Genomic DNA, 26,102 nt, shown 5'->3' on the forward strand with positions numbered 1-26,102 from the left:
GTAACATCGCCTCGTGATTCATTTCTTTGTTTTTGCTTATTAATATTGTTTAAAGTGTAATATTGATAGCGTATTATGCAGTAAACTAATGTGGAAGTGTGCAGATAATGAAAAAATAATCATGAAACGCGTTTAACCACCATTCTGGCGTCAACGCCGGGTAGCCCACGCGGGTTCTTGTAAAGTCCAGCTATCGCCTTACAAGAACTGAGAACCCAACTACTTACCGAACAACGTCGTGCTCTAGAGCATTTATTTTGGTATTTCTACCTCTAACCGTGGCTGGCTAGAGCCCTAGAGGCCATAATTTTATACTTTTATACCGTACACTGGCTGAATTTTATTAGAAATAATCAAAATAATAATAATTCGATCCCACGTGGGATCCACTTTGACGTTGGCGAAATCATCGACAGTATCGATGGAGCCATATTACCCAAAGATTGATTGATGTGAGTTTTTATTTGCAAACATATGTGTGACCAGCGAGTCGCTGCACAAGCGTTTTTAGAGAATTCTATATATGGCAATAATTTTAGCTGTCAAAAGTGTCAAAAATATTGTCAAACGAGTTTACACATAACCTAGATTCTCAAATTCTCATGTTAGTTCATTCGTTACGGAAGTTTATAGTTTATATCGTATTATAATGGCTAAACCGATTAGAAGCAGTGTGAGGAGCATGTTATTTAAGATAATCTGTAACTATAATCAAGTTCGACACGACGAAAATGAGAGATTACTAGAAAAGAAGCGAATATTGGACGAAATCATTCAGGCGACCGGTAAGTCATTATCAAACAATGTTGATGCTTCTTGTACCAAATTTAATTTACGAGATAGGAACATTTGTTTGTATTACTAAACTTATGATTTATTTATATTACAGCGGGCGTAGATGACGAAAATGTTAGAGAAACTATTCAAAAGCTAGCAAGCGAACTGAAGAATGTTATTGATAATAACGCATCAGAATCAAGTTATTTAGAGAAAGTGTCTACTATGACAGGTAATATAAATAATCTATATTTTCACATCTAGGTTTATTAATATTTTAGTGTTCTTTTGTTAAAATTCCTATTGTTAAAACTGTTTTTTTTTCAGGTGCAAGCATTCGTACACTACGCACAATTAAAAAAGAGGGTTCTATTAACCAAGGCCAATGGAATACGCCAGGGAAAAAACGACCCCGGCCACCAACTGTGTCAAATTTAGACAATTTTGATGTGTCAGCCATCCGTAATAAAATTAATGAGTTTTATTGCGTCAAAAAGCAGGTACCTACTCTAAGAGCCTTACATGCGGATTTGAAAGAATCTATAGGATTCTCAGGATGTTGTGAAACACTGAGGAAAATACTACACGAGAACGGATTTGAGTTTAAAAAAAATAAAGAAGAGCGCTCCATCCTCATGGAAAAGTTTGAAATATCTGGGTGGAGGCAAAGGTTTCTTAGAGCTATACATAAAAAACGGGAAGAAGGAAAAAATATTGTGTATCTTGATGAGACATATGTCCATCAAAATTACAGACCGAAGAAGTCATGGCAAGGGCCTTCAACTTCCGGTTTAGTTGAAAAAATTTCCTCGGGTAAGCGGCATATTATAGTGCATGCTGGATCAGAGCAAGGATTTGTGCCCAATGCTTTGCTTGTTTTTAGCACAAAATCCAAAGCAGCTGACTATCATGATGACATGAACAGTTCTAATTTTTTAAAGTGGCTACGAGAAATGTTAATCCCAAATTTGACTGAGCCCAGTGTAATTGTTATGGACAATGCCAGTTACCATGTAACACAAATAAATAAGCCTCCAACCATGCACAGCTTAAAGGCTGATATTCAAAAATGGCTAAGGGAAAATAATATCCCATATGAAGAGTGTTTCAAAAAGGAGGAATTGATGTGCCTCGTTGAGGAAAATAAAATTGGTCCCATATATGCAGCAGAGGAGTTATTGAAGCAGCATGGGCATGAGGTCCTTAAATTGCCTCCATACCATTGCGATCTAAACGCTATTGAGTTGATATGGAGCCTCACAAAGCGAAAAATAGCCAGCAGAAATGTGGGGCTACCGGGTTCAGATACGGAAAACTTGATCCGAGAATGTTTTGCAATGATTACCCCGGAAGATTGGAAAAAAAGTACAGACCATGTAATAAATGTGGAACGAAAATACAAGTCTAAGGACAACATTACAGACACTGAACTAGCTCCATTCATAATAGAAGTTCGGGAAAGTGACAATGACAGTGATAGTTCTCTGTCAGGAATTGAATTTCTTGAATCCGATTTCGATTATGATTCTTAAATAAATAGGCACCTTCTTTATAAACTAACAATATTAAAAGTAGATTGAAACTAAATTGTGTTTTCTTTCACCTACCTTCAGTTCAGCTCCATTATACAATATGTGACTTTTTATTATTACTAACTTTATAAGTACAACGGGAAGCATAAATATTTCCCTTGTGAAGGTTTACTTTAATAGCACAAGGGAAATATTTATGCTTAATAAATAATCGCCTGTAATTAACCCGAGTTCAAAACTTCAAAATAAAACACAAATAAAGTAATTTTAATCCTATCAAAAATATAAATGTCATATGAGAACCAAGTTCAATATTATGACATATGCCTTGGTTGTTGACTTCAACGACCAAAGAAATGAGATTTAAAGGGTGCCGTTTAATGGTCAGTCCTGAAATTTATTTGTAACAACAAAGTATCATTTTCTATAACTTAGGAATCTTAGGATAATATAATAACTTACTTTTTGTACAGTTGAAGTAAAGATATTTATGTTTACTACATATTTTTGTAATGATTGACTGATTAGTCTACTAACAATTCGTTCCTTCGTTTTTTAGTATCTCTGATAATAATGATAACTATTCAATCATATTTTTAATTTTTAAGTGGGCTAAATTAGAAGCCAGGGGTTATAATTGCATTGCAACGATATCCTCAGTCTGTTTACTGTATTAAATTTACAGTCTGCTACGTGGCAGACTTCAGTCAGTCACTAATCAAAACAAAAATTAATTACGTATGAATTACCAAGTATCAAATTACTTTTTTTGCACTATGCTTCGTGTTACCAGTTAAAGATTTTTTGAATTTGCCGCTTTTTTTTTGTGCAGCCACTCGCTGGTCAAACTCTAGTTATGGTTTTTAAAAAGTGTTTTTCAATTAAAAGACATGTCAAAATCGCTTACCTTCTTTCAAGTTCTTTCTAATGTTAAAAAAAAACGAACTATAAACATAATTCGAAAACAGAAAAAAATCATGAGTATTTTCCCCATTTGTTCCTGCCCAACGTGATTGCCGCGATACATGAGGCGGGGACATATGGGAATGATTCAAATGAAGCGCCTATTCCCATCTGTGCCCGGCGGGGAGAAATAGGAATACACCGTATCGAGCCATTCCTTATCCTACCTTTAAAAACATCTTTTTTAGGGTTCCGTACCCAAAGGGTATAAACGGGACCCTATTACTAAGACTCCTCTGTCCGTCTGTCTGTCACCAGGCTGTATCTCATGAACCGTGATAGCTAGGCAGTTGAAATTTTCACAAATAATTAATTTCTGTTGCTGCTATTACAACAAATACTAAAAACAGCATATAATAAATATCTAAGTGGGGCTCCCATACAACAAACGTGATTTATTTGCTGGTTTTTGCGTAATGGTGCGGAACCCTTCCTGCGCGAGTCAGACTCGCACTTGGCCGGTTTTTTATTTATTACATTAATTTAGGCACAGTGAGCCATTGAAGAGTTTCGCTATCCACCATCCGTTCAGAGCAGCTGAATTGTACCTGATGATTTAGTTATCACATTAAAATAAATACGGGTATCGTCCAATACCAAGACTATGCGGCAGTAAATTAAATTTGTAAGATTTTATTGCATAAAATCAGGTATAAATTAGTCAAGAAACATAGTAGTTTCTTGTCTAATTTACTTCTATCTATACGTAACGCCTATACGGCACCCAGACTACATGTTTAATCCAGGAATATTATTTAGAATATAAAATCATGATTATATGTATTTGATTAAGAATGAGATTATTCTTATTCAATTTTTTCACATACGAATTATTTCCGATCAAAATTATTTGAATAATTTTGACGGGAATAAAATCAACATGATTTTATTCTTAGGAATTCTTATTTAAATAATGATTTTATTCTTGAATGCCCAACACTGCTTACTAAGTATGTATGTATCTATTTAATTTAATCAAAACGAATTCACCTACCAATGTTATAGATACCCAATGAATATGTATAATGAATTCTGGTATTAATGAAAGATTTGTAGTATTAAAATAAGTTTATAACTGCTATAGATATATATTTTCTGATCGCTGCATTAAGCGGTACAAGGTAAATTACGACTTTTAGCTCATACAACTCACCGCATCTGAAAACATTTTAAACTTAAGTCTATTTTTTATTCAGTAGACTAAAATGACATTTCATAGTATGAACATCATGTGTCATTTCATTTCATACTATGAAATGTCATTTTAGTCTACCGAATAAAAAAATAGACTTTAATTGCTTATTATAAAATAAGCTCATAATAACTAGTACATATGTCATTTGTTAACAATGGTAAAATATCTACCACAATCCGCTAACGCATGTATCTTTATCACAAAGTGTTTTTTTTTTAATTACTTAAGATAAATTATACTTAACTAGGTACCAGTAAAATTACTAGTTAGGTGAAAATTTTTCTTTAAATCAGTCTTTAATCTGTAGGTACCAAGTGTGAACCCGAAAATAAAAATAATCTAAGTAGCATAAAATATAACGAAATAATAGCAGATATTACTAGGATATGATGTTGTTTACTTGCAACCCCTTTTCTAAAAATTTCTAAACTAGAACTGCTCCGAAATTAACAAAAACAATAGGAACACACAGGTATAAAGATAAACAAAGGAATGGCCGCGCTGCAGCTGTCGCTCACTTATGTTTTCAATTTTAGCTTAAGGACTCAAAGTACAATATTGTTTGAATTGACAATAAGCGAAGTTACCGGCAAAAAAACTTGTTTGTGCTGGAGGCTTCATAGACCGCCCATGCCAACCACGGTTATTCAATAATAAGTTGAATTTAAGTCTGCGTAAAGATTACAATCGTTTGAACTTGTTCAAAACCTTATTATGAGGTAACAGAATAGACTGGGTTTTTATTTCGGTTACCGGTAACAGGGGTTAACTCGATCTGATACGGTTACCGAATCAAAGTGTTACCTTATCAGACGGTTACCGTTATGGTAGGGGTTTTTATAACCACTTCTAAAATAACCCTAAGAAAAACCCCGGTTAAGGTAACCGGTTCCGGTCCCTGGATGTTAGATTTTTTTTTATGGGGGGCCATAAAAAACGAAGTGTATTCAAAACCACAAATATCTGTTGAAGATCTTCGGAACAGAATAACCGACGCGTTTCAAAAACTTCAGCAGAACACTCATTTTGAAAGCGTACATCAGTCTCTCATACGCCGATGCAACACTTGCATCGAAATGCAAGGACGTCACATCGAACATCGTTATCTTCGACGAGTGAATCGCAGAGATTGAGTTTATTTTTGTAAATGTAAATTTACTTCATGTAAATTAAATGTTTTCATTAATTTTTACTTTTTTAAATAAAAAAACTTTTAAATTTATTTTTATTTTTAATCTAACTTTGACCAAGACACAATTACGAAATTTCTCCTCGAGCAACTTTTGTGAGTGAGAAAGAGAGGAGAAACTTCGTAGTGTTTCACGATAGCAGAGCTGTTAAGTCCTTTTCTTACGAACAAGGTCACTTGTCATGATTTTTGGCGGTCTTGTCAATCAAAAGTGTCAGCGCCATGTAGGATGTAGGTAATTGTCATAAGTGTCAGGATGTCACTAAGAGCGAAATTTCAAGGAAATCACATGTCAATTGTTAGGATTAATTTATTACTGATACATTGCGTGCCCAATTAATTAGTATGAAATTTTGTTGTTTTCTATTTTTTAATTAAATATGCCAATTTCAGTTCATTAGGACTTGTACTTTCAGCCCTTAAAATTAGTGTCGTTATTAAAGACACACACTGTATGTGTGCCTTTAAGATTTGAGGAGTTCCCTCGATTCCTCATGGATCCCATCATCAGAACTGGGTTTTGACAAAAACGGGACCAATCTGTATGCATATACATACAATCAAAAAAATAATTTTCAAAATCGGTCCAGTAATGACGGAGATATGGAGTAACAAACATAAAAAAAAAAAAAAAAAAAAAAACAAAAAAAAAAAAAACATACAACTGAATTGATAACCTCCTCCTTTTAGATTTGGAAGTCGGTTAAAAAGACGAAACTCATACAAACTCCGCGTCATATGTGAGAGACGGAAGCAATATTAATTTCGGTGCGGAGGGCGAGTGAACAATAGCCCAATTGGAAATTATGTTATTGCCGGCCCGGCCTTTCCGCCCTCTTTCCCTCGAGACATATATCTGAATAGAACTGCAATCAGCAAAAAAGCTAGAAAGCGAAAAAGCTACCCTAGCGAGCGCGGTGCTCAAATTTTCAAATAATGATTATTGATAAGTACCTACCTATCAAACTCACTGAAGTAATTTTGTTCTCATTCGCCCGTGCGTCTCACTCACGACAATACATGTACCTACGAGCGAAATGCATATGCGAATGGTAAATTACATCATTTAGATATCATTCTAATGTCAAGTGTTCGGATTGGCCTCACGTATTGAGAATGTACGAATGCTTGTTTCTTTAGTTTGATAATGATATATATCCTACTGGGTTTTCTAGCACCCTTGCTCAGTATTCAAAACCCATTTAATATTTATCCTGTAGGAGCGTCCTTATTATTGCTTCATAGTAAATATCATTAAATTTCAAGCTTGTGCAAAGCATTTTGAATTCTTTGTTTGCTTAGGAACTTATATCCTGCAATTTGTGTTTCAGACAAAAATCATCAGATAAGTTCATTCGCGGGTGTTTATTCGAGCAAATAAGAACATAGCAAGAAATAAAATGGCAAGGTAAATAATTGACTACCTATTCGTGTATCGTCGCGAAAATAACGTTGGCACGCAAGGTCGCAACGTTTGCGTGGTCTACTTAGATTACAGATATATATCTGTGTCCCCCAACTAGCTAGCATAGCTTTTTGTTAGCAATAACGTGTGCAAACGTTACCTTTGATGCGCGGATTTGTGCTAGATTTAGATAGGATTTCTTGTTTTTTCGTTATAAAAGTGGCGCAATAGTTACACAGGGAGAGTTATACATAGTATTTTTCATATGGCTTGGGTACGGTGACAGCTGTCATCTCAATCTTTTGAGGTTATTAATTGTATGGAGTTTACAATTTTACGATCAAATAAAAAAATGTTAAGGAATTTAAGAGATAGGTGGGTAGGAAACAACAATTAAAACTATATATTATAACTTTAAACGAGCAATTCTTGTAGGTGTATATATGTAGGTAATAGGTATATAGTATATATTATATTAAGGACATATTTAATATAATAAAAATGCTTACAAATATTAACATAATTACATGACGTAACTATTTGTCAAACCCGTTAGTTAGTTAGATTCATTAGTTATATTAATATATTTCGGGAATCTCGGAAACGGCTCTTACGATTTCGATGAAATTTGCTGTACCTACCTATGGCGGTTTTCGGAGGCAAAAATCGATCGAACCGAGCAAGCGGAAGATCGCTGTGTTAACCTTGAACAAATAAAAGCATAGCAAATATTCGGCCATACTCACGTCGACCCGGTAGCTCAGCGGTTAGAGCATCCCAGCTTATTGTCAGTAGAGGTGGTCGGGGGTTCAAATCCTCCTCGGGTCAGTTTTTTGTAATAATTTTGATTTTTGTTTTTTTTTGTTTTGTAGCATTTCCTGTAAACATTTTTCAATGTGGTGTTAAATAAAAATTTTCTATGTCTATGTCTATGTTTATGCGTACCATAAGATAGGTACTTACTTATTTACTCACGTTCTAGTACCTACTTATTTTCTTATGTAAAATAATGATTTTGTAGATTCGCAATTTAGGTCAGTATGTCTTGTGTCCTGCTTGTGTCGTAATAAAAAATAGATTATAAAATCGATAGTAGCAAAGGCTAGTAAAAATATTGACCGCTGCGAGAATCGCGATTGATAAAGTGTCATTCAATAGAATTTGCTAACTACTTATGTAAACAAACCGGCCAAACCGCCATACTAAAATTGACACTGAATGTCAATTTACTAGTAACTTTTATTTACAAAGTTAGCAAGTCCTATTGAAAGACACTTTATAGATGTTATTTTTACATTTCGCGTATGTAGGTACACTATTTTGCTTTGCTGCTATTTAAGTATAACTTTGAAACGTACCTAATAATAATGAACTTTCTGGACAGCTTTTATAAGCGCAAAACTAAAATAAAAGCACAATAAAATCATGAATCATTTGCGACCATGCAAACCAGATGCAAACATTACCATAACGTTCCCAAAAAGCTCTATAGATGGCGTCCTTAAATATGCCTCCCATAAACGATAGATTCTACGAATAATTTTAAACAAACACTCACCTTCTTATATTAACTTTTGAAACTAAAAGTGTAAAAACAAGACAGTTAAGTAGGTGGAATATTTAAATGTTTTCTTTAGGTAAAATACAATGATAATAAGCTCGCAGTGCAATATAAAAAGGTCATATTTTCCACGAAGCAACGCCCACAACTAAAATGATAAATGATGGATATCGTGTGTCTAACCGACGATAGCAAGCACTAAAGAAAAACTAAATCGGTTCCTCGATAGAGTTTTACCTTATACCTACTTACAAAGTACAGTCAGCAGCAGAACTTGCTAAGCGGGCCAGGTGTTCAAAATGAGCTTAACGCGACTTTATTGTTAAGAGAATAAGAGCGCGTCAAGGTAATTTTGAACACTTCGCCCGCATAGCAACTTCTGCTGCTGACTGTACCTACAGAGCTATGCACTACCTGAGACGCATCGCATAACATAAGACGCATAACCAGTCATTGGAAAAATAAGTAGGTAATTGTAATTTTAAATTTGGCCAGCGTAGGTTTTACCTGTCTCTAGTTTTGTTCTTTGAGATTTGGCTTAAGGTAGACGTCCACATGACATGCGTGACTTTCTATACAAAGAATACTAATATCCGTTGCGTGCGATGCGTCCGATGCGGCCATGTGGACGTCCACATTAAAGGACCATACACTTGCAAAAAAAAACAAGAATTTGACACAATTCGTAGAATGCTTGGAACTGCCCCAATTGGACCTTAAAAGCTGAAACGAAGACCTTAACTTTACTTCAGTCATTATAAATAGAACTTTTCTTGTTTAACTTGGGTACTATTACTACTCGTATTGTTATAGTCGTACCTGCGCGGTACCTACGCAAGTAAGTACTAGTATGTAGTTTTAAAACAATACGAAAACGGAATTTTGCGGAAGTCTAAAATAATTTCAGCCGCGAGCCGGTCTGAATAGAGGCTCATTGAAGGTCACGATAGAATATTCAGTATACATGTTATTCTTAGACTATTTCGGTAAGTATTCGCCTTTTAGGAATATTCTGAGCATCTTTGCGTAAATAACTTTCCTTTGAGCTATGTTATTTGGTAATATTGTGGCTTTTATTTCTTTATTGGCTTTGGAGATAAAAGGGTACAGGGGGGGTCCTTTTACATCCAATTATACTTACTTTACTCTTTGGTTATATCATTGCTGTCATACGCTAAACATCTACGCTGCTCATATACCCAAGGAAGAATAAATTATAAGACTACTTATGTCATGCAAACCGAGGTATAGTATAGTTATGGATTAAAAAAAAGAAGTAATTACAAGCATTATACGCGAAATAGCGTAATATTGTCTTCAATTAATTTGCTATATGACGAGTCGAAAGTGCTTGTTGCTAAAGATTGTAAACTAGTATTTAATCCAGATTTTTTTTAATGCACAAATGCAATAATATTGGTACTATAATGTCCGTCTTTTTCTTACAACTTGTTTCCTCGAAAGCTGATTAATGTACTCAGCAGGGAGTATTTGTCTTCATAAGTTCGTCAGGGCCCATCAATCTCGCACTTATTATTTATGGCTGGAGGATCAGTGTTGCTCCGAACGATATTAAATGGGCCTTATGGGCCTCACTGTGCTTCCTATTTTACCCGACTACTACCAGAAGGTAGCTTTGACTATAAAATACAAATATTGTAATTTAAAACCACCTCGTTTTTGTATACGGAGGTTTGTGTATCGGTCAGAAGTATTTCCCCAGATGTTCATCCCATAAGCGCGAATCGACTGATTGCATTCAGAGTAGTTTCTTCGTTTTGTAATGAACATTACATAAATTATGTTTTAAGTTTGCTAGTTAAATTACCTCAATCTATCTTCATAAATTGTGGTAACACGTGGTAACATGTGGTTAAATGCTCTTCCTACGATTCGAAGAACTATAAAAATCCAACTACGCTCAGGTACACCTAATACACAAAATACTTACTTACACAATTTTTTGTAAGACTTTCAAATTCTCTACAATATTTACATCATTGTTACTCTCAGCAAGCAAAAACAAACATACTTTTTATGCGAAACATATACTTTGCTCCCAAAAGACGTAGCCTCATATTTCTAACTTAATATATAGTATGTTGGTAACCTGAGATAGCGAATTGTTCAATATTATTCTATGGAGGGATTTTATTTCAGGCTTTGATCGCATTCGTTGTTATTGCGATTCGGTAATCCGAAGACTTTATCTAAAGAGGAAAAGGGCACGTGAAACGATTTGGGGCAAGCTGGCTTTATATTCCTGTTTGTAATTTGTACTAAGGGGAAGGAAGGCATATGTAGCTGAAACTTGAGTTGACTCGACATCTTATGGCTCCTCTACACGATGGCCCATCATACTGGCCCACTAAAATGGGTCAGCGTGTAAAGAGGGTAGTGGTGTCGGATGGCTTATGGCACGGCTAGGTGGCGATGGGATGGCCACGGTGTCGGTTTTTCGGCCGCACATCAAAGGTGGCCCATTCCACAGTGCGTGCTCTCATCCATCGCATGGCCATCGCGCTAGTCCAGTGCTGGGCCATCGTCTAGAGGAGCCATAACCATCGCATGGCCATCTTGCTGGTCCAGCGCTGGGCCATCATGTATAGGAGCCATTATAGTGTATGATAGGTTAAGGTTATGTGGGGTAAGAAAAATATAGTTTATTTTGCTCGGAGCCAGAGTAAATACACATTCGTGTAAATTTTTTTTCCATAACATCAATATCCACGGAGGAAAATCGGGACTGCGTTTGTATGAAGAGCGGTCGTCCCTTTCCTCCTAATTTAGGTCACTAAGAAAAAAAATCGGACAAGTCAGAGTCGGACTCGCCCACCGAGGGTTCCGTACTTTTTAGTATTTTTTGTTACAGCGGCAACAGAAATACATAATCTGTGAAAATTTCAACTGTCTATAGCTATCACGGTTCATGAGACACAGCCTGGTGATAGACAGACAGATGGACGGACAGACAGACGGACAATGGAGTCTCAGTAATAGGGACCCCTTTTTTCCCTTTGAGTACGGTACCCTAAAAAACATGTTTTCAAAACACGCATCTGAAAAGGAAGTGAACGTAGGTAATTGTAATTTGCATCAAAACAACTATTTACAATATCACCTACCTGGGGCCCTTTTCTCAAAAGCTTGTACCTTGTAACTTTTAATACAAGCGGATGTCTCTTTTTGACAGCTTTTGTTAGAAAGGGACTTCCAACTTGTATTACTAAGTTACAAGCTTTTGAGAAACGAATAAGTGAACCATCTCCCTCGCATTTGTCGGATTCACGAGGGACGAATTGGAAATCCGCCCGAATGTCGGATATGTTTTTGAGATTGAATGTTGAAATTGTATACGTTATCGAAGTTTATTGCGGATAATATGGAGGTATTTTTAGGGATCCGTACCTCAAAATGATAAAAACAGGAACCCTTATAGGACCAATCGTGCGCCTGTCTGTCCGACCCGACCATTCCCCCTCTCCCCCTTTATCTCCCAAACTACTGGGTCTAAAATTTTGAAAAAAATACACAACATAGTTCTTATAGATGACAGGAAAACCTATTAGAAATGTGCAGTCAAGCGTGAGTCGGACTTAATGGACGGAACCCTTGGAACGCGAGTCTGACTCGCACTTGGCCGGTGTTTGTATACCATTATGGTGGCAAACAAGCGTCCGGCTCGCCTGTTCTTAAGCAGCATCGCGTACACGCGCGTTGTTGACCCTATAAAAACTTGAAACCTTATGCATAATCAGGAACACAACACTATATAGGGTTATTGTGCTAGTTTTCGTCCAGCTCTAGTTTTCGTCCACTTGTCAAAATTTGAATTTTACATTGCTACACAAATTTGGATTTATTGCAATCCTCAATGTCTCAACAATATATCTATCTGCATAATATAATTATATTTCACAAGTAGCAAATTGGAAATTAAATATAATTATTTGCTAATCCGTCAAGTGGACGAAAACCAATGTTAGACAATAGTCCATACACAATTGAAGGACGAAAATAGCTAATGATTTAAAAGCTACGTTACGCTACGTTTCTAAAACTAGGTACCTACGTAGTAGGAACGAGTTACTCTCCACACAACAACCATTGAAAAACCAGTTTGAATTTGAAACTTCTTGCGCGTGAATACAGTTAGCAATTGAATGCGTTATCCAACGGATTTTACGTCTTTTATGGGCAGAGTGAATTCTCTAACTTATAATAGCAGTGGTGAGTTCGCAACTGTCATTTAAACTGTCAAACTGTTAATGGGACGGGCCGATTGGGGCACGAACGGCCCTCTTGGGCCGTAATGGCCGCATTTGGGACAGGTGAAAAGAAAGACTGTGACAGTTGGTTTTAATATAGTTTCCGTTTTGTGATTTGGTGATTATTACGAAACTAGCGACCCGCCCCGGCTTCGCACGGGTTAACAAATTAAACAACCTTTCCTCTCGAATCACTCTATCTATTAAAAAAACGGCCAAGTGCGAGTCGAACTCGCCCATGAAGGGTTCCGTATTTAGGGGATTTATGACGTATTAAAAAAAAACTACTTACTAGATCTCGTTCAATCAAACCAATTTTTGGTGGAAGTTTGCATGGTAATGTACATCATATATTTTTTTTAGTTTTATCATTCTCTTATTTTAGAAGTTACAGGGGGGGGGGGGGGGACACACACACATTTTACCACTTTGGAAGTGTCTCTCGCGCAAACTATTCAGTTTAGAAAAAAATGATATTAGAAACCTCAATATCATTTTTGAAGACCTATCCATAGATACTCCACGCGTATGGGTTTTATGAAAAAAAATTTTTTTAGTTTCAGTTCTAAGTATGGGGAACCCCCAAAAAAATGTTCTATTTTTTATTTTTGTGTGAAAATCTTAATGCGGTTCACAGAATACATCTACTTACCAAGTTTCAACAGTATAGGTCTTATAGTTTCGGAAAAAAGTGGCTGTGACATACGGGCGGACGGACAGACAGACAGACAGACAGACAGACATGACGAATCTATAAGGGTTCCGTTTTTTGCCATTTGGCTACGGAACCACAGACAGACAGACATGACGAATCTATAAGGGTTCCGTTTTTTGCCATTTGGCTACGGAACCCTAAAAACCGCATCAAAATCCGTTGCGAAGTTTTAAAGATTTAAGCATACATAGACAGCGGGAAGCGACTTTGTTTTCTACTATGTAGAATGTATGTATGTATGTATGTACTATGTATGTATGCGGCGCGCGGTATATTTATAGGGGCCCTGTGTGTTGGGGGGTCTGCCATCTTGTAGCCTGAATCGGAAACATAAACTGTACAATGACACTTCACGCCAAAGCAAGTACCTATACCCTCTACAGTTCACGTGCGTTTTCTTGTATCTAGGTTCTGCCATCTTGTAAGTCTTGTCTTGTGTATTGGAAGCTAAAACTTGACATTTACACTTTGCGCCAATAAACAGGGGCTCCTATGCTGTCCCCTACAGTTCATGCACTTGCTCTTTAGAGAAGAGATAACTTTCATTGACATGACAGTGTCAGATAAGAGTAACGCTGCGTCTTACGTAAGCGAACAACTCGAGAACGCGACGCGACGCGGCGCGGCGGGCCCAAGGCGTTCGCGTTCGTAACGAGATCGCCCACGTAGGACACTTCTATTATAGGTATCAAAGGATTGATTCACCCCGCGCCGCATCGCATCGCTTCGCGTTCGCGTGTTGTTCGCCTACGTAGTAAGTACGCTGCGGAAGTCATATGGACCGTTTCTCGAAGTCAAAAATTTATTCTGGTCAGTACCGCAGAGCAGAAAAAGTTCACAAACAGGATATATTTCCGGTTCAATTAGCTATCAATATAAGTTCCATTTAAAATCCCGAACTCGTCCCGTATGCCTCAACCAAAGTCTGTACTCGAACCTTCCATGCCGCTTATTATGTTATCTGAAAACACTTCATATAAGAAATTCGCCTTGACGCTCACGAGTTACGTGGAAGTAAAAAACGCGTGTAACGGTGCCGATTTTTAACAGGATCGTTAGTAAGATTTTATTTATGATATAGGAGGCAAACAAGCAAACGGATCGCCTGATTATAAGTGATTACCGCCGCCCATGGACACCCGCAACACCAGAGGGGTTGTAAGTGCATTGCCAGCCTATAGATGGGAGTACGCTCTTTTCTTGAAGGTTTGAAGGATTTTAGCTAAATATATACTATTTGTAACAAAATACTGTTTATCTTTTCTAATAGTAACATACCTCCTTATTTTTTCAAATGGTAACACTAAATTAATTTTATATCATCATGTTTTTATAATTTTATCACATTTATAGACGGGTCTATCGTGAATTTATTTTATTACCTTTATTTACTGACGTTTCGACACAGGTTAAATGTGAGTATATGTGTTCAAAACGCGAAACTTTTAAATATTATAATGTTAAACAGAAATAGTCATTTATAGATTTAATAAAACAACCTCAACAATCTCAATTTCATATGCAGAGTTTTTACCACGTGAATAGATTAATTACACTATCATTTCCCACTAAACATATTCCCTTACCCCTCTCCCAATATTTCTTGCATATACAGCACACAATTTAATAGAAATATACCTAAATAGAAATAGCAATTGTTTATTCATGGCAAAAAACAGATATTACTTAAGTCACATTTATAGACGGGTCTAACAAAAAAAGGTAATTGAATACATTTCGCGTTAGACCCGTCTATAAATGTGAGTTAATATGTGTTCAAAACGCGAAGGTTTTAAATCTTATAAAAACAGATAAAAAGAGAAACAATAAACAAACTTACACATAACATTACAACGTATAACATTATATAACATAACACATAAATTTAGCCACGAAATGGTCCCCACTCAGCATGGTGTTAGCCTGGATGGGCCAACGCTGGTCTTCCGTCGAGGCCGTAACCGAGTGAAGCACGGAAAGTATATATACAACATTAAAAGAGATTAAAAAAAGGAGTAATAAACAATGACAATAAAACAAAATGGAAGTAATAACAAAATGAAAAATAAAAGAAATGATGGCGATAAAAACTAAAACGTGAACGCGACGATTTTTGACATAAATGTCGAAATTTGACTCGATACTAGCAATCCAACACCAAAATATATCTCTTTCAGTTGGTAAGTCCGTCACGTTGGCGGGTAGTGTTTCGCCGTGGAGACTGTATGCTCGTAGAATCGCTAAACTAACATACCTATATATTGAAACGATATTGCTTATTTTGCTATATTATATTTTGCTTATTCGTTATTGATGGTTATATTTATGTCGGCGGCCGATCGTAAAATCAGGCAGGTCGTCAAATTCTGAGGCATATCGTGAATTGTGAAAATCATTGTCTCATATGTCTCATTCCCTGCTCCTATTTCTGGACAGTTTGCCCATCGGGCATCTTAAGCAACCTAAAGGTGACAGTTCATTTCCAACCGCAGCTGCACTACTATTTATTTTACTATGGAAATTGACAGTAACAGCGACGCGTTCAGTACCAGTAGTGCAGCTGCGGTCAGAAATGGAATGTTACCCTAACGACCATATCCTACGGAAATTTCGTGATATCATTTCGAAACAATTCATATCAAAAACAACATTTAACTCGATGTTAAAAACTTTTCGCATACGACCATACAATTTCGTAGAGTACTTTAAAAAGTTACTTTTGGTGTTCTGAACTCTCATATATTAAAATTTCGAAGCTCATATTTGTGTTTGCAATGTACATTATAGGTACCTAAATATAATTATCATACGATTTTGTTATTTATTCTTTAGTAATAAAGCTTTAGTGCGTCCGCGATACCTGCGCAGCTACTCGTACTTAATGGAATAGCATATTCCAAACGGGACAAGCCTAAATAAAACGGAACGCTTCCTGAAAGCGCGCAACACCGAATCTTGAGTGTTACCATAATATAATTATACAATACCTACTCAACGATCTTTAAATCGAAACGTGCCGCATCTGCTCGCTCCGTAAGGGATCATTTAGACGGCGTGCGATCCCGCATTCGATTTTATTTAGATTGCGGACCAGTGCGGTTACAACAATTCAGCCGACCGATCAAATAACGCAATGTAATGGAACTCGCATGTGAGTTCTCGCACCGTCTAAATGAGCCCTAAAGCTAGAGATTTTAAAAACTATTTGTACAGCACTGTGGTCCAGCATAAATAGACGTCGGACACGAGCGTACGGGATTACTATAATCACCATTTATCATAGGCCTCTGGACCTGTCAACTACGTCACATGCCAGGTCAGTCCCGAAAATTGGCTTATTCTATTCGAATTTATACATTTACTAAGCGCCACTCGCACCATCCCATTAATCCGGACTTAACCCGTTAAACCGTTAACCCAGTGTCAAACTGTACTAGTAACCAAGGTAACTCCAGGTTTAACCGTCTAACCCCGGGTTAGTGGATGGCGCAAGTGGCGCTGAACATAACTAAAAAGTATACATCCAATACAAATACCATAAAACCTATGATTGATAGCATTGATCTGAATGGGCAAGTTACTCAAGATCCATTGGAAATAGTGAGAGCATTTAATAATTTTTTAATAGATCAAAACATCAGCGACACAACAGCATTAAATTGGAAACCAATAACCCCATCACTTTGTCACAGCATATTTCTTTTCCCAGTTAGCATACCCGAGTTAAAAAAGATTGTAAATTCGTTAAAGAACAAAACTAGCTCAGGCCACAATAACATACCGCTACCAGTTATAGAAGCTTGTTTTGAATACATCGCAGAACTTCTTGTTCATATAATAAACATAATTTTAGAATCGGGAATCTTCCCGGACGATTTGAAAAAATCTTTGATATTACCATTGCATAAAAAAGGAAATAAAGATATAATTAGTAACTACAGACCGATTGCGTTATTACCTTCCTTTTCTAAAATTGTTGAAAAAGTAATCTATAGCCGAGTTGTACTTTTTGTCACTGCAAACAACTTAATAAACAGCAACCAATTTGGATTTCAGCAAGGTAAATCCACTTCTCTGGCAATATTTAAAATATTCAAGTATATTTGGGATGCAGTTAATAACAAAAAACCTTGCGTTAGCCTCTTCCTCGATATGAGCAGGGCGTTCGACTGCGTAGTCCCATCCATCTTACTATCACAGCTAGAACACTTAGGTATCCGCGGAAATGCCTTAAAATTATTTGAGAGCTACTTTACCAACAGGAAGCAAGCGACTGTTATCGATAGTTATAATACAGATTCAAAAACTATTGAAAAAGTACAATCAGAATATAAAGCTGTAAATCTGGGCGTTCCTCAAGGCAGTATTTTAGGGCTTCTTTTATTCCTTATCTATGTCAATGAGTTACCAAATATTATTGAGGAATTATGTGTAATGTTTGCCGACGACGCAACAATCTTATTTTCTGGTGAATCAATAGACGATACTTTTTGCACAAATATTAGTAACACTGTAAAGACAGTCGTGAGTTGGTTAAAATCAATAAACTTAAAAGTAAATTTAACAAAAACTAAACTTATGTAGTTCAGGAACTGTAAACAATCTCCAACAAATTTGAATGTAATGGAATCAGGCACTTTGTTAGAAGAAGTAGACAACATAAGTTTTTTAGGATTAACAATAGATCCTCACTTGACCTGGAAATATCATATAGAGAAGATTAATAGCAAAATCTCTAGTCAGTGTTACGCATTATCTATATTATCCGAAACGTGTTCTGAGGATGTTGTTATTAGGGCGTACTACGCAAACATATATTCTCTATTGACGTATGGTGTCATATACTGGGGTAATTCCGTAGATGTGCAGTCAACATTTATTTTGCAAAAGAGGTGCATAAGAACTATCTATCATATGAACTACAGACAATCACTGCAAAATGTTTTCAGGGACAAAGGTTTTCTAACCTTAACTGGCATATATATATACGAACTCTGTAAATTTCTTAAGAGCAACAAGAATTAATTTACAACATTAGCTTCCCTCCGCGACAACCTTCGCTCTCAATATAAGTACTGTAAAATGGGGTGAGTAGGTGCAAAACTGACATTCAAACCTCGATAACATTTTATTTTTACATATGCAAACTGAATGGTGTATATAATAAGTGTTCCGGAAGTTTGTATTTTCGTTTTTATTTTAAATTTGGGTAGTTCCATTTCATAACTTTGACGATAAACAGGAAAACCCACCTCACCCCGTAGTCCCTCGTATTTGGGGTGAGTTGGCTTTTCATACAAAGGTGATTTTGGAAGATTGTTGGATCGATTTTTTTTTATTATGAGTATTACTATAGCTCCAATTTAAATTGGAATGCATTGTTTTTGTGGCAGTAGCCTTAAAAAACCATCTCACCCCCCTTTCAAACCTTCTCTCCCCATTCATAACCCAACTGTCCCCGCGAAACCTACTCACCCCATTTTATGGTATAACTTAAAACTGCCTCTAGTCAATAATAAAACTTACGATAAAAGCACATATATTACTGCCATTCGCGTCTTTAATCAGCTTCCAGATATGAGGATGGATGTCGGGAGGTGTATTGACACAACCAGATTCTAAATAAGACTACTCTTTATTCATAAGATCATTGATTATATAGCATTGAAATACACGTATATAAGCATGTATAGTTCTATACACTACATCTCCCACGGAGGGGAAAAAAAAAAAATTAAGTACAAGTTTTTTTTTTTTTTTGTTGAAATTATCATGCTTTAACAATGAAATTACCTATCTGATCTTATCATTACTTAAAACTAATTAGTATGTTAAGAGTTACAACTCTTGTTTACAATAATACAGACAATGCAGATCGAATTACAAATACATTTAATGCATCAACCACAGTAAAACAAAAATAGACAGTATGCTAACATTGCATCATGGTATGAAAGGCTTAGTTCTGTTTTTGTGAATTACATCATATTTACCATTTTTAATTATTTTTACATTGGGTGGAATGTCTTTTACTACAATATATGGTCCTGAATATAAGCTTTGGAGTTTATTACCAGTCTCGTTTTTTATTAAAATTTGATCGTTGGGTTTATAAGTAACTGGATTTATATAGGAGTCGTACCTGAATTTACGCTGTACTTTACTAGAATATAAGTTGTCACGTGCCTCTCTCTGTGTAACTTGTAAACGATACTTTAGTTCTTTTGGATAATCATCATAGTTATAAAGCGGGTCTATGGATATGACTAAGTTATTTGGTAAATTACATTGCTTACCGTAGACCAATTCGAAAGGGGTGAACTGCGTTTCCGAGTGCACTGACGTATTATAAGCGAAACTCCAAAAGGGAAGCCATTCACTCCAAGCCTCGGGGTGATTGTCGGTCTGTATGCGTAGAAATGCACCTAAATGTTTGTGTGAATTTTCCAGAGATCCAATAGATTGGTGATGATAAGCGGTAGAGTTAATTTGATTGATATTTAAAATTTTACATACCTCTTTCATAGTTGTGGAGATAAATTCTGTGCCTCTGTCAGTCGCTATGGTGTTTGGTATGCCATGTTGAAGTATGAAATTGTTTACAAAACATTTTGCAACCTCTGTAGAAGTTTTAGAAACAAGGGGATATGCACAAACGTATTTGGATAGTTCGCATTGTAAAGTTAGAATATATGAATGATTATAATTATCCTTATCTAGAGGGCCCACTATATCTAAGAATATTTTTTCAAACGCAGAGTGCGCTGTTGACGTCACGACCATAGGTTCTTTTATCTGAACCGTATATTTTTGGCGCTGGCACTTTTCACACTTACTTACGAATTCTTTAATATCGTTTTCAAGGCCAGGCCAGTAATAGTACTTTTTCAAATTGTTATACATTCTCCTTATACCCGCGTGGCCACTCGTGGGTAAAAGGTGAAAATCATTAAGTATGACTCTTTTATCGTCTTTGTCATATATTCGCTTTACTTCATTTAATATATGTAGTTGTGGTCCGGACCAATCCACCATATTTTGTATTTCGCTAACTAATTTCTCGACAAATATATTATTATATTTATTTTTAATGAAATATATGTCTTCAACTTTTATTTTCTTACATAACTCACTAAGTTCTCTCACAAAAGCGGCTCGCGTCAGTTGTGATTGAGATACTTGTTTAATATAAATTGTCTTTCTTTCCTGGCTATAACATAATGTTTTACTCTCGTGATTAATTCGTTTTTCTCTTTTTAACCTATCTATACTTTTTATATCTAGAAATCTCAACTCTACGGAATCCTTCGGTTTGCTATGTGTTGCTACAACTCTTGGTTGATCAGACCTGTCGTCAGTAGAAACCATATCAACCGGGGATACCGCATCCATCCTTCTTTTCTGCGCTCTAGTCATCACGTTAATTACATGTTCATTCATTTCTTTCAATTCCTCTGACGTAATGCGTATCCGGGGCAATGCGTCTGCAGCCACGTTGTCCTTGCCTTTCACATATTCAACCACGTAATCGTACTCTTCTAATGCCATTCTAAATTTTAATAATCTACTCGAGGGATCTTTCATATTGAATAAGTACACGAGAGGTTTATGATCGGTACATATTTTAAATTTACGCCCGTACAGATATGGCCTAAAATGTTTAACTGCCCAAACCACGGCGAGCAATTCCTTTTCCACTGTAGGGTATTGAATTTCTGCTTTATTTAAGCTCCTACTTGCGTAAGCTATGGGTAATCCATTTGAATTAGACATAATTGCACCTATTGAAAATTTGGAAGCATCTGTTTGTATAATATATTCGTTTTCCTCTGAAAAATCAGGATATTGTAAAACTGGTGGTGATACCATGCAGTCTTTGAGGCATTCGAATGCTTTTTGACAGTTATCATCCCATTGAAACTTAATATTTTTTCTACATAACAAATTCAAGTAATAAAATTTTTCGGCAAAATTTGGAATGAATTTTCGGTAATAATTTGCGAAAGCTACAAAACGTTTCACCTCGTCTGTGCTTTTAGGAACTGGATAATTCTTCATAATTTCAATTTTAGCTGGATCTGGCAACACTCCATTACCTGATACGACATGTCCTAAATAAAGTATATCTTTTCGCAAAAAATCACATTTTTCCGGATTCAATTTTAAATTTACGCTTCTAAGTCTTTCAAAAACATCCTGTAAATTTTTGTTGTGTTCATTTAAATTACGGCCGAAAATTATGAGATCATCTAGGTAAACAAAACATTTTTGATAAGTTAATCCAGCCATTGCCATGGTCATCATCCTGGAAAATGAATTCGGACTAGTTTTACACCCTTGAGGCATGCGAGTCATTTGCCATCTACCCCCACAGAAAGCTGTATATTTTCTACTGTCTGGCTCTAACTCGACGTTGTAATAACCCTGATTTAAGTCTAAATGGGTAAAGTAAATACTACCGGATAACGAATCTAAAATCTCTGTAATATTGGGAAGCGGGAATTTATCATCTGTAATACAATCATTAAGTTTACGGTAGTCCACTACTAATCGCCATTTCTTGTTTCCACTGCTATCCGATTTTTTAGGCACTAGTAATATTGGGCTTGACCACTCGCTTCTGCACGGCTCTATAATACCTTGTTCCAACATACTATCTAACTGTCTTTGTACTTCACCTTGTTGGGAATGTGGCAGCCTATACGGTTTAGAGTACACTGGTTGTACATCCTGTTTTAAAGTAATTTTATGCTTATAAATGTTCGTTGTCGTTAATTTGTCCCCTGGCAAATAAAAAATATCACAGTATTTTGCACACAATTTCTCAATAGAAATTTGTTCCTCTCTATTTAAGTGACTAATCTTTAAATAAGAAAACATCTTTTTAACCCGTTCCGCATTTTTATGCGTTTCGCCAAACATACATACATCGTAATCACTTGCTTTGTGAATAGTCGGGTTTAATTTGTTAATAGTCAAATCATTTTCAGTCGTATTAAGCAAACGAATAGGTATCTTTCCATTATTAGGTTTCACTAATGCACTAGCCATAAACAATCCGGGTTGAATCTCATTCGCGCACACCACACATTCCTCTTCCATATTCGTCTTTATGTAACGTATAGATTCCGACCTAGCCGGTACCGTCAAACGGTTGCTATCCTCTATAAATAGCGGTAATATTATTTTACAATCTAAGCCATTCCTTAAAGTCAAAGTGCTATCATAGTAGTCTATAGTTGACGTGTACTTTCTGAAAAAGTCATGTCCTAAGATGCCGCCAGCCGTACATGGCAAAGAATTGAAAACATAAAACTTTTGATTAAGGCTATGATCTCCATAATTAAGGTCTAAGTAAACATATCCGATAGGTTGGACTTTGCCGCCCAATCCGCTGACTACTACATTATCGTTATGGATTGGAATATTCTGATTATGTATGTACTTATATTTTATAGCACATATGGTAGAACCCGTATCAATTAAATATTGAGTCGAAATACCGTTACCAAAAGATAATTCTACATAACTATGTTTCTTATTGCTGTTAATTAAAATATATTCTTCAGTCACGAAAAAACTGATTCTCGTTACTATTCGACACGTTACTATCCGTCATTACATGTACTTGCTGTTGACTGCGTATCCCATTGTTCCTAGCTCTGTTGGAATAGAATTGGGACCTACCTCTATTCTGCTGGTAAGGCCTCGTTGCTCCTCGGGCAGCCGCAGGTTGGAAGCCACGTCCCGTGCCTCGCTGTCGGCTACTGAACCCGTACCTTGCCGGTTGATGGCCGCGTGTTGAGTACGACCTTCCACGGTGTCCCCTAGAGTATGAGGATGATGGGCCTCTGAAATATCTCGAATTATAATTATGATTACGTGCCATTGTCAAAATCCCTTCAGACGTACTTGGAGTGGACCGGTCGTAATCTATGGCAGCTTGAACTGCATCTTTTAGGGTGGTAAAATTCCGCGCAGCGATTATAGTGCTGAGTCTGCGATTTCGCAGCCCATCAGCGAAGCTCTGAATAGCCTGGCGTTCATTTAAGGGTCGCAATACCTTATAATTATCGGCATTATCACCCGCCTGCGACAAAGTAAGATCGACAAACATTTCTGCTAATTGTTTACCATAGTCATCGATAGACATTTCGTTTTGTTTTAAACTTAAAAGTTGTTTTTGTAAACATGGCACTGACTTTTTTGGTAAAAGCTCATTTTTCATATCCGTGATTAAAGCGTCAACGGTAGTATATTCTGGTAGCAGCTTTAGTTTAGCTGACTGAGAAAGCCTACTTTTTAAGACGAAGGTTACCAGTTTCATTTTTGAATCGTTATCGAGAAGTGATTGATAATACTCAATACCGTCAATTAAATTCTGAATTTCATTAATATCATCTTTCATTACTGGTAATAAACTCAAAGCCGTTTTTAAGTTAAACTTCTCCATCTCGGACATATTAGTATCACTACACAATTCTAAAATTTCTGCATACAATGCATCAAACTGGCTACAAAATTTCTTTATAGTTATAAGATCGTCGTTTTTTATGCTCTCCTCAATTTCTTCTAAACTATCCAAAAAAGTAGAATAATCAGCATGCACAGCTTGTGCTTCAATCAACTTATTTTTAACAATTTGTCCTACTCTTCTCTTAGGACCGATTTTAATTAAATATTGTCTTATAACAGTTAACTGCTTAATTAAATCTAATAATTCATCTGCCATACTAATTCATAATTAAAATTAAAACATATATTCGCCTTAAGCTATTGCTACGTGATATGCTAATTATAAACCAATTAAGTTCTAATCTTACTCATTGTCCGGTGAGTAGGTACAGACGGCTACACATGGCACAGACGGTTACAACGCGCACTACACTTTACACTGCACTTTTTATTTCGACGCTTTTGTTCATTGAGCTGTATATAGTCCGTATTCCGCTACAAAAGTTCAAACACGCACGTAGTTAAACCTCGTTTTCCGATTTCGGCGTCCGGCGAAAAATCGAGCTCCTCAATGCGTGCCCGCGAATCTCCTCACGTATCCACCTTTTGTGGCATCTTCTATAAAAGTAGTATGCAGCACCCAAGCATATGATACCAAAGATGCATACCACCACGACGAGCAGAATATTTGTGGTATTTATACTCTTAACCACCTCGGCGCTGTTGCTGGAGCCCCCGGCAGCATTCTGGGCTATAACGACCTCTTCTTTTGTTTGCGAAGACCCCATCTTCGTTCCACACTTATAATTTCATATTTGCAATGAGTCCCATGTCGAGCACCGTCTTTAATTTTGTTTTTCACAGCCAAAGATTTAGTCCTTGATAAATAAATGTAACACTTTCGCGCGCGGTAGTCACGGTCGCGGACGTCGCGATAGGCAGCGCGCAAAGCGCTGCGATGGCAGGATCGCCATATGAGGATGGATGTCGGGAGGTGTATTGACACAACCAGATTCTAAATAAGACTACTCTTTATTCATAAGATCATTGATTATATAGCATTGAAATACACGTATATAAGCATGTATAGTTCTATACACTACACAGACGAATTAAAAATGTTAGATGACATAGAGTTTATGCGTAGTTTAAAAAAATGGCTTATAAAGAATGAATTCTATTATCTTAAGGATTTCTTTGAATTATATTAATATCAATAATTCATACATGCTATGTATGTGTACAATAGTTATGTGTTTTTTAGTTTTAAGTTAGTTTTAAGTGTGCATTGTATACCCGAGTTGGGTTACCGTTGAAACTCACATGTAACTACTATTTAACACCTCTGTAACACGGTTGTACAATAAAGATCTATCTATCTATCTATCTACAACTTAAGTTCTGTTATTTTTTGTATGACTCATTGATTCGGCTAATTATTTTTTTCAGTGGGGGAGAGCAGCCGGTCACACAAGCATTTTTGCCCAAACTGAAACGGAGACCTTCAAGTTTGCTCGTTCAATAATTATACTAACACAGCAAGTAAAATAAAACCTGGTAGTTACACACTATTCGTCTAGCATCGAACAACGTCAAATTCCTTTTAAAATTTCCTAGCCGTCATGGTTAATGTCGGGACCATTTTTGAAATTTCTCTTGCTCAGGGATTATAGACGTTTTGAGGTAAGTCTAGAAATATAAGATTGGATAAGGGGGAATATTTGGAGTATCGATATTAAAACTATCTAAAGTCTAATTACCTCCTTTTTGAGGTAGATTTTTTTAAGCCTGGTGAAAAAGGGGCTTCCTTTTATATATTTTTGTTTGCTACTGTAACGATATTGTATACTTGGATAGGTTCCAGTGTTGATGCTGGCCACGGGCCTTGTCTTTTTGCTTAAAAGAAGCTTTTGGACCATTACGCACAGCTTTGAATTTATTCGCAGACGTATTATCTACTTCACCGAAAATCTTTAAGGTCAACAATTTTTAAATAATATCCAACAATATTTCTACTGAAAAAAATAGTTTACCGATTTTAA

The 26,102-nt window shown here is 36.3% G+C and overlaps 1 protein-coding gene across 1 annotated transcript; it reads left to right on the forward strand.

Moving 5' to 3' along the window:
• The first annotated feature begins 489 nt into the window (after positions 1–489).
• On the forward strand, positions 490–20,066 carry LOC134653651 (uncharacterized). The gene is made up of 4 exons (XM_063509045.1): positions 490–785; positions 890–1,009; positions 1,105–1,590; positions 20,056–20,066. The coding sequence occupies exons 1-4, from the start codon at positions 650–652 to the stop codon at positions 20,064–20,066; spliced, it is 753 nt and encodes a 250-aa protein (XP_063365115.1). The 5' UTR covers positions 490–649.
• Positions 20,067–26,102: the final 6,036 nt, after the last annotated feature.

The sequence above is a fragment of the Cydia amplana genome, chromosome 13, assembly GCF_948474715.1.
Source record: "Cydia amplana chromosome 13, ilCydAmpl1.1, whole genome shotgun sequence".
NCBI lineage: Eukaryota > Metazoa > Arthropoda > Insecta > Lepidoptera > Tortricidae > Cydia > Cydia amplana.

Coding starts and splice junctions, on each gene's coding strand:
- LOC134653651 (XM_063509045.1), top strand. CDS start 650: ATGGCTAAACCGATTAGAAGCAGTGTGAGGAGCATGTTATTTAAGATA. Junction 786..889: donor CGAAATCATTCAGGCGACCG/GTAAGTCATTAT, acceptor TTTATATTACAG/CGGGCGTAGATGACGAAAAT. Junction 1,010..1,104: donor GAAAGTGTCTACTATGACAG/GTAATATAAATA, acceptor TTTTTTTTTCAG/GTGCAAGCATTCGTACACTA.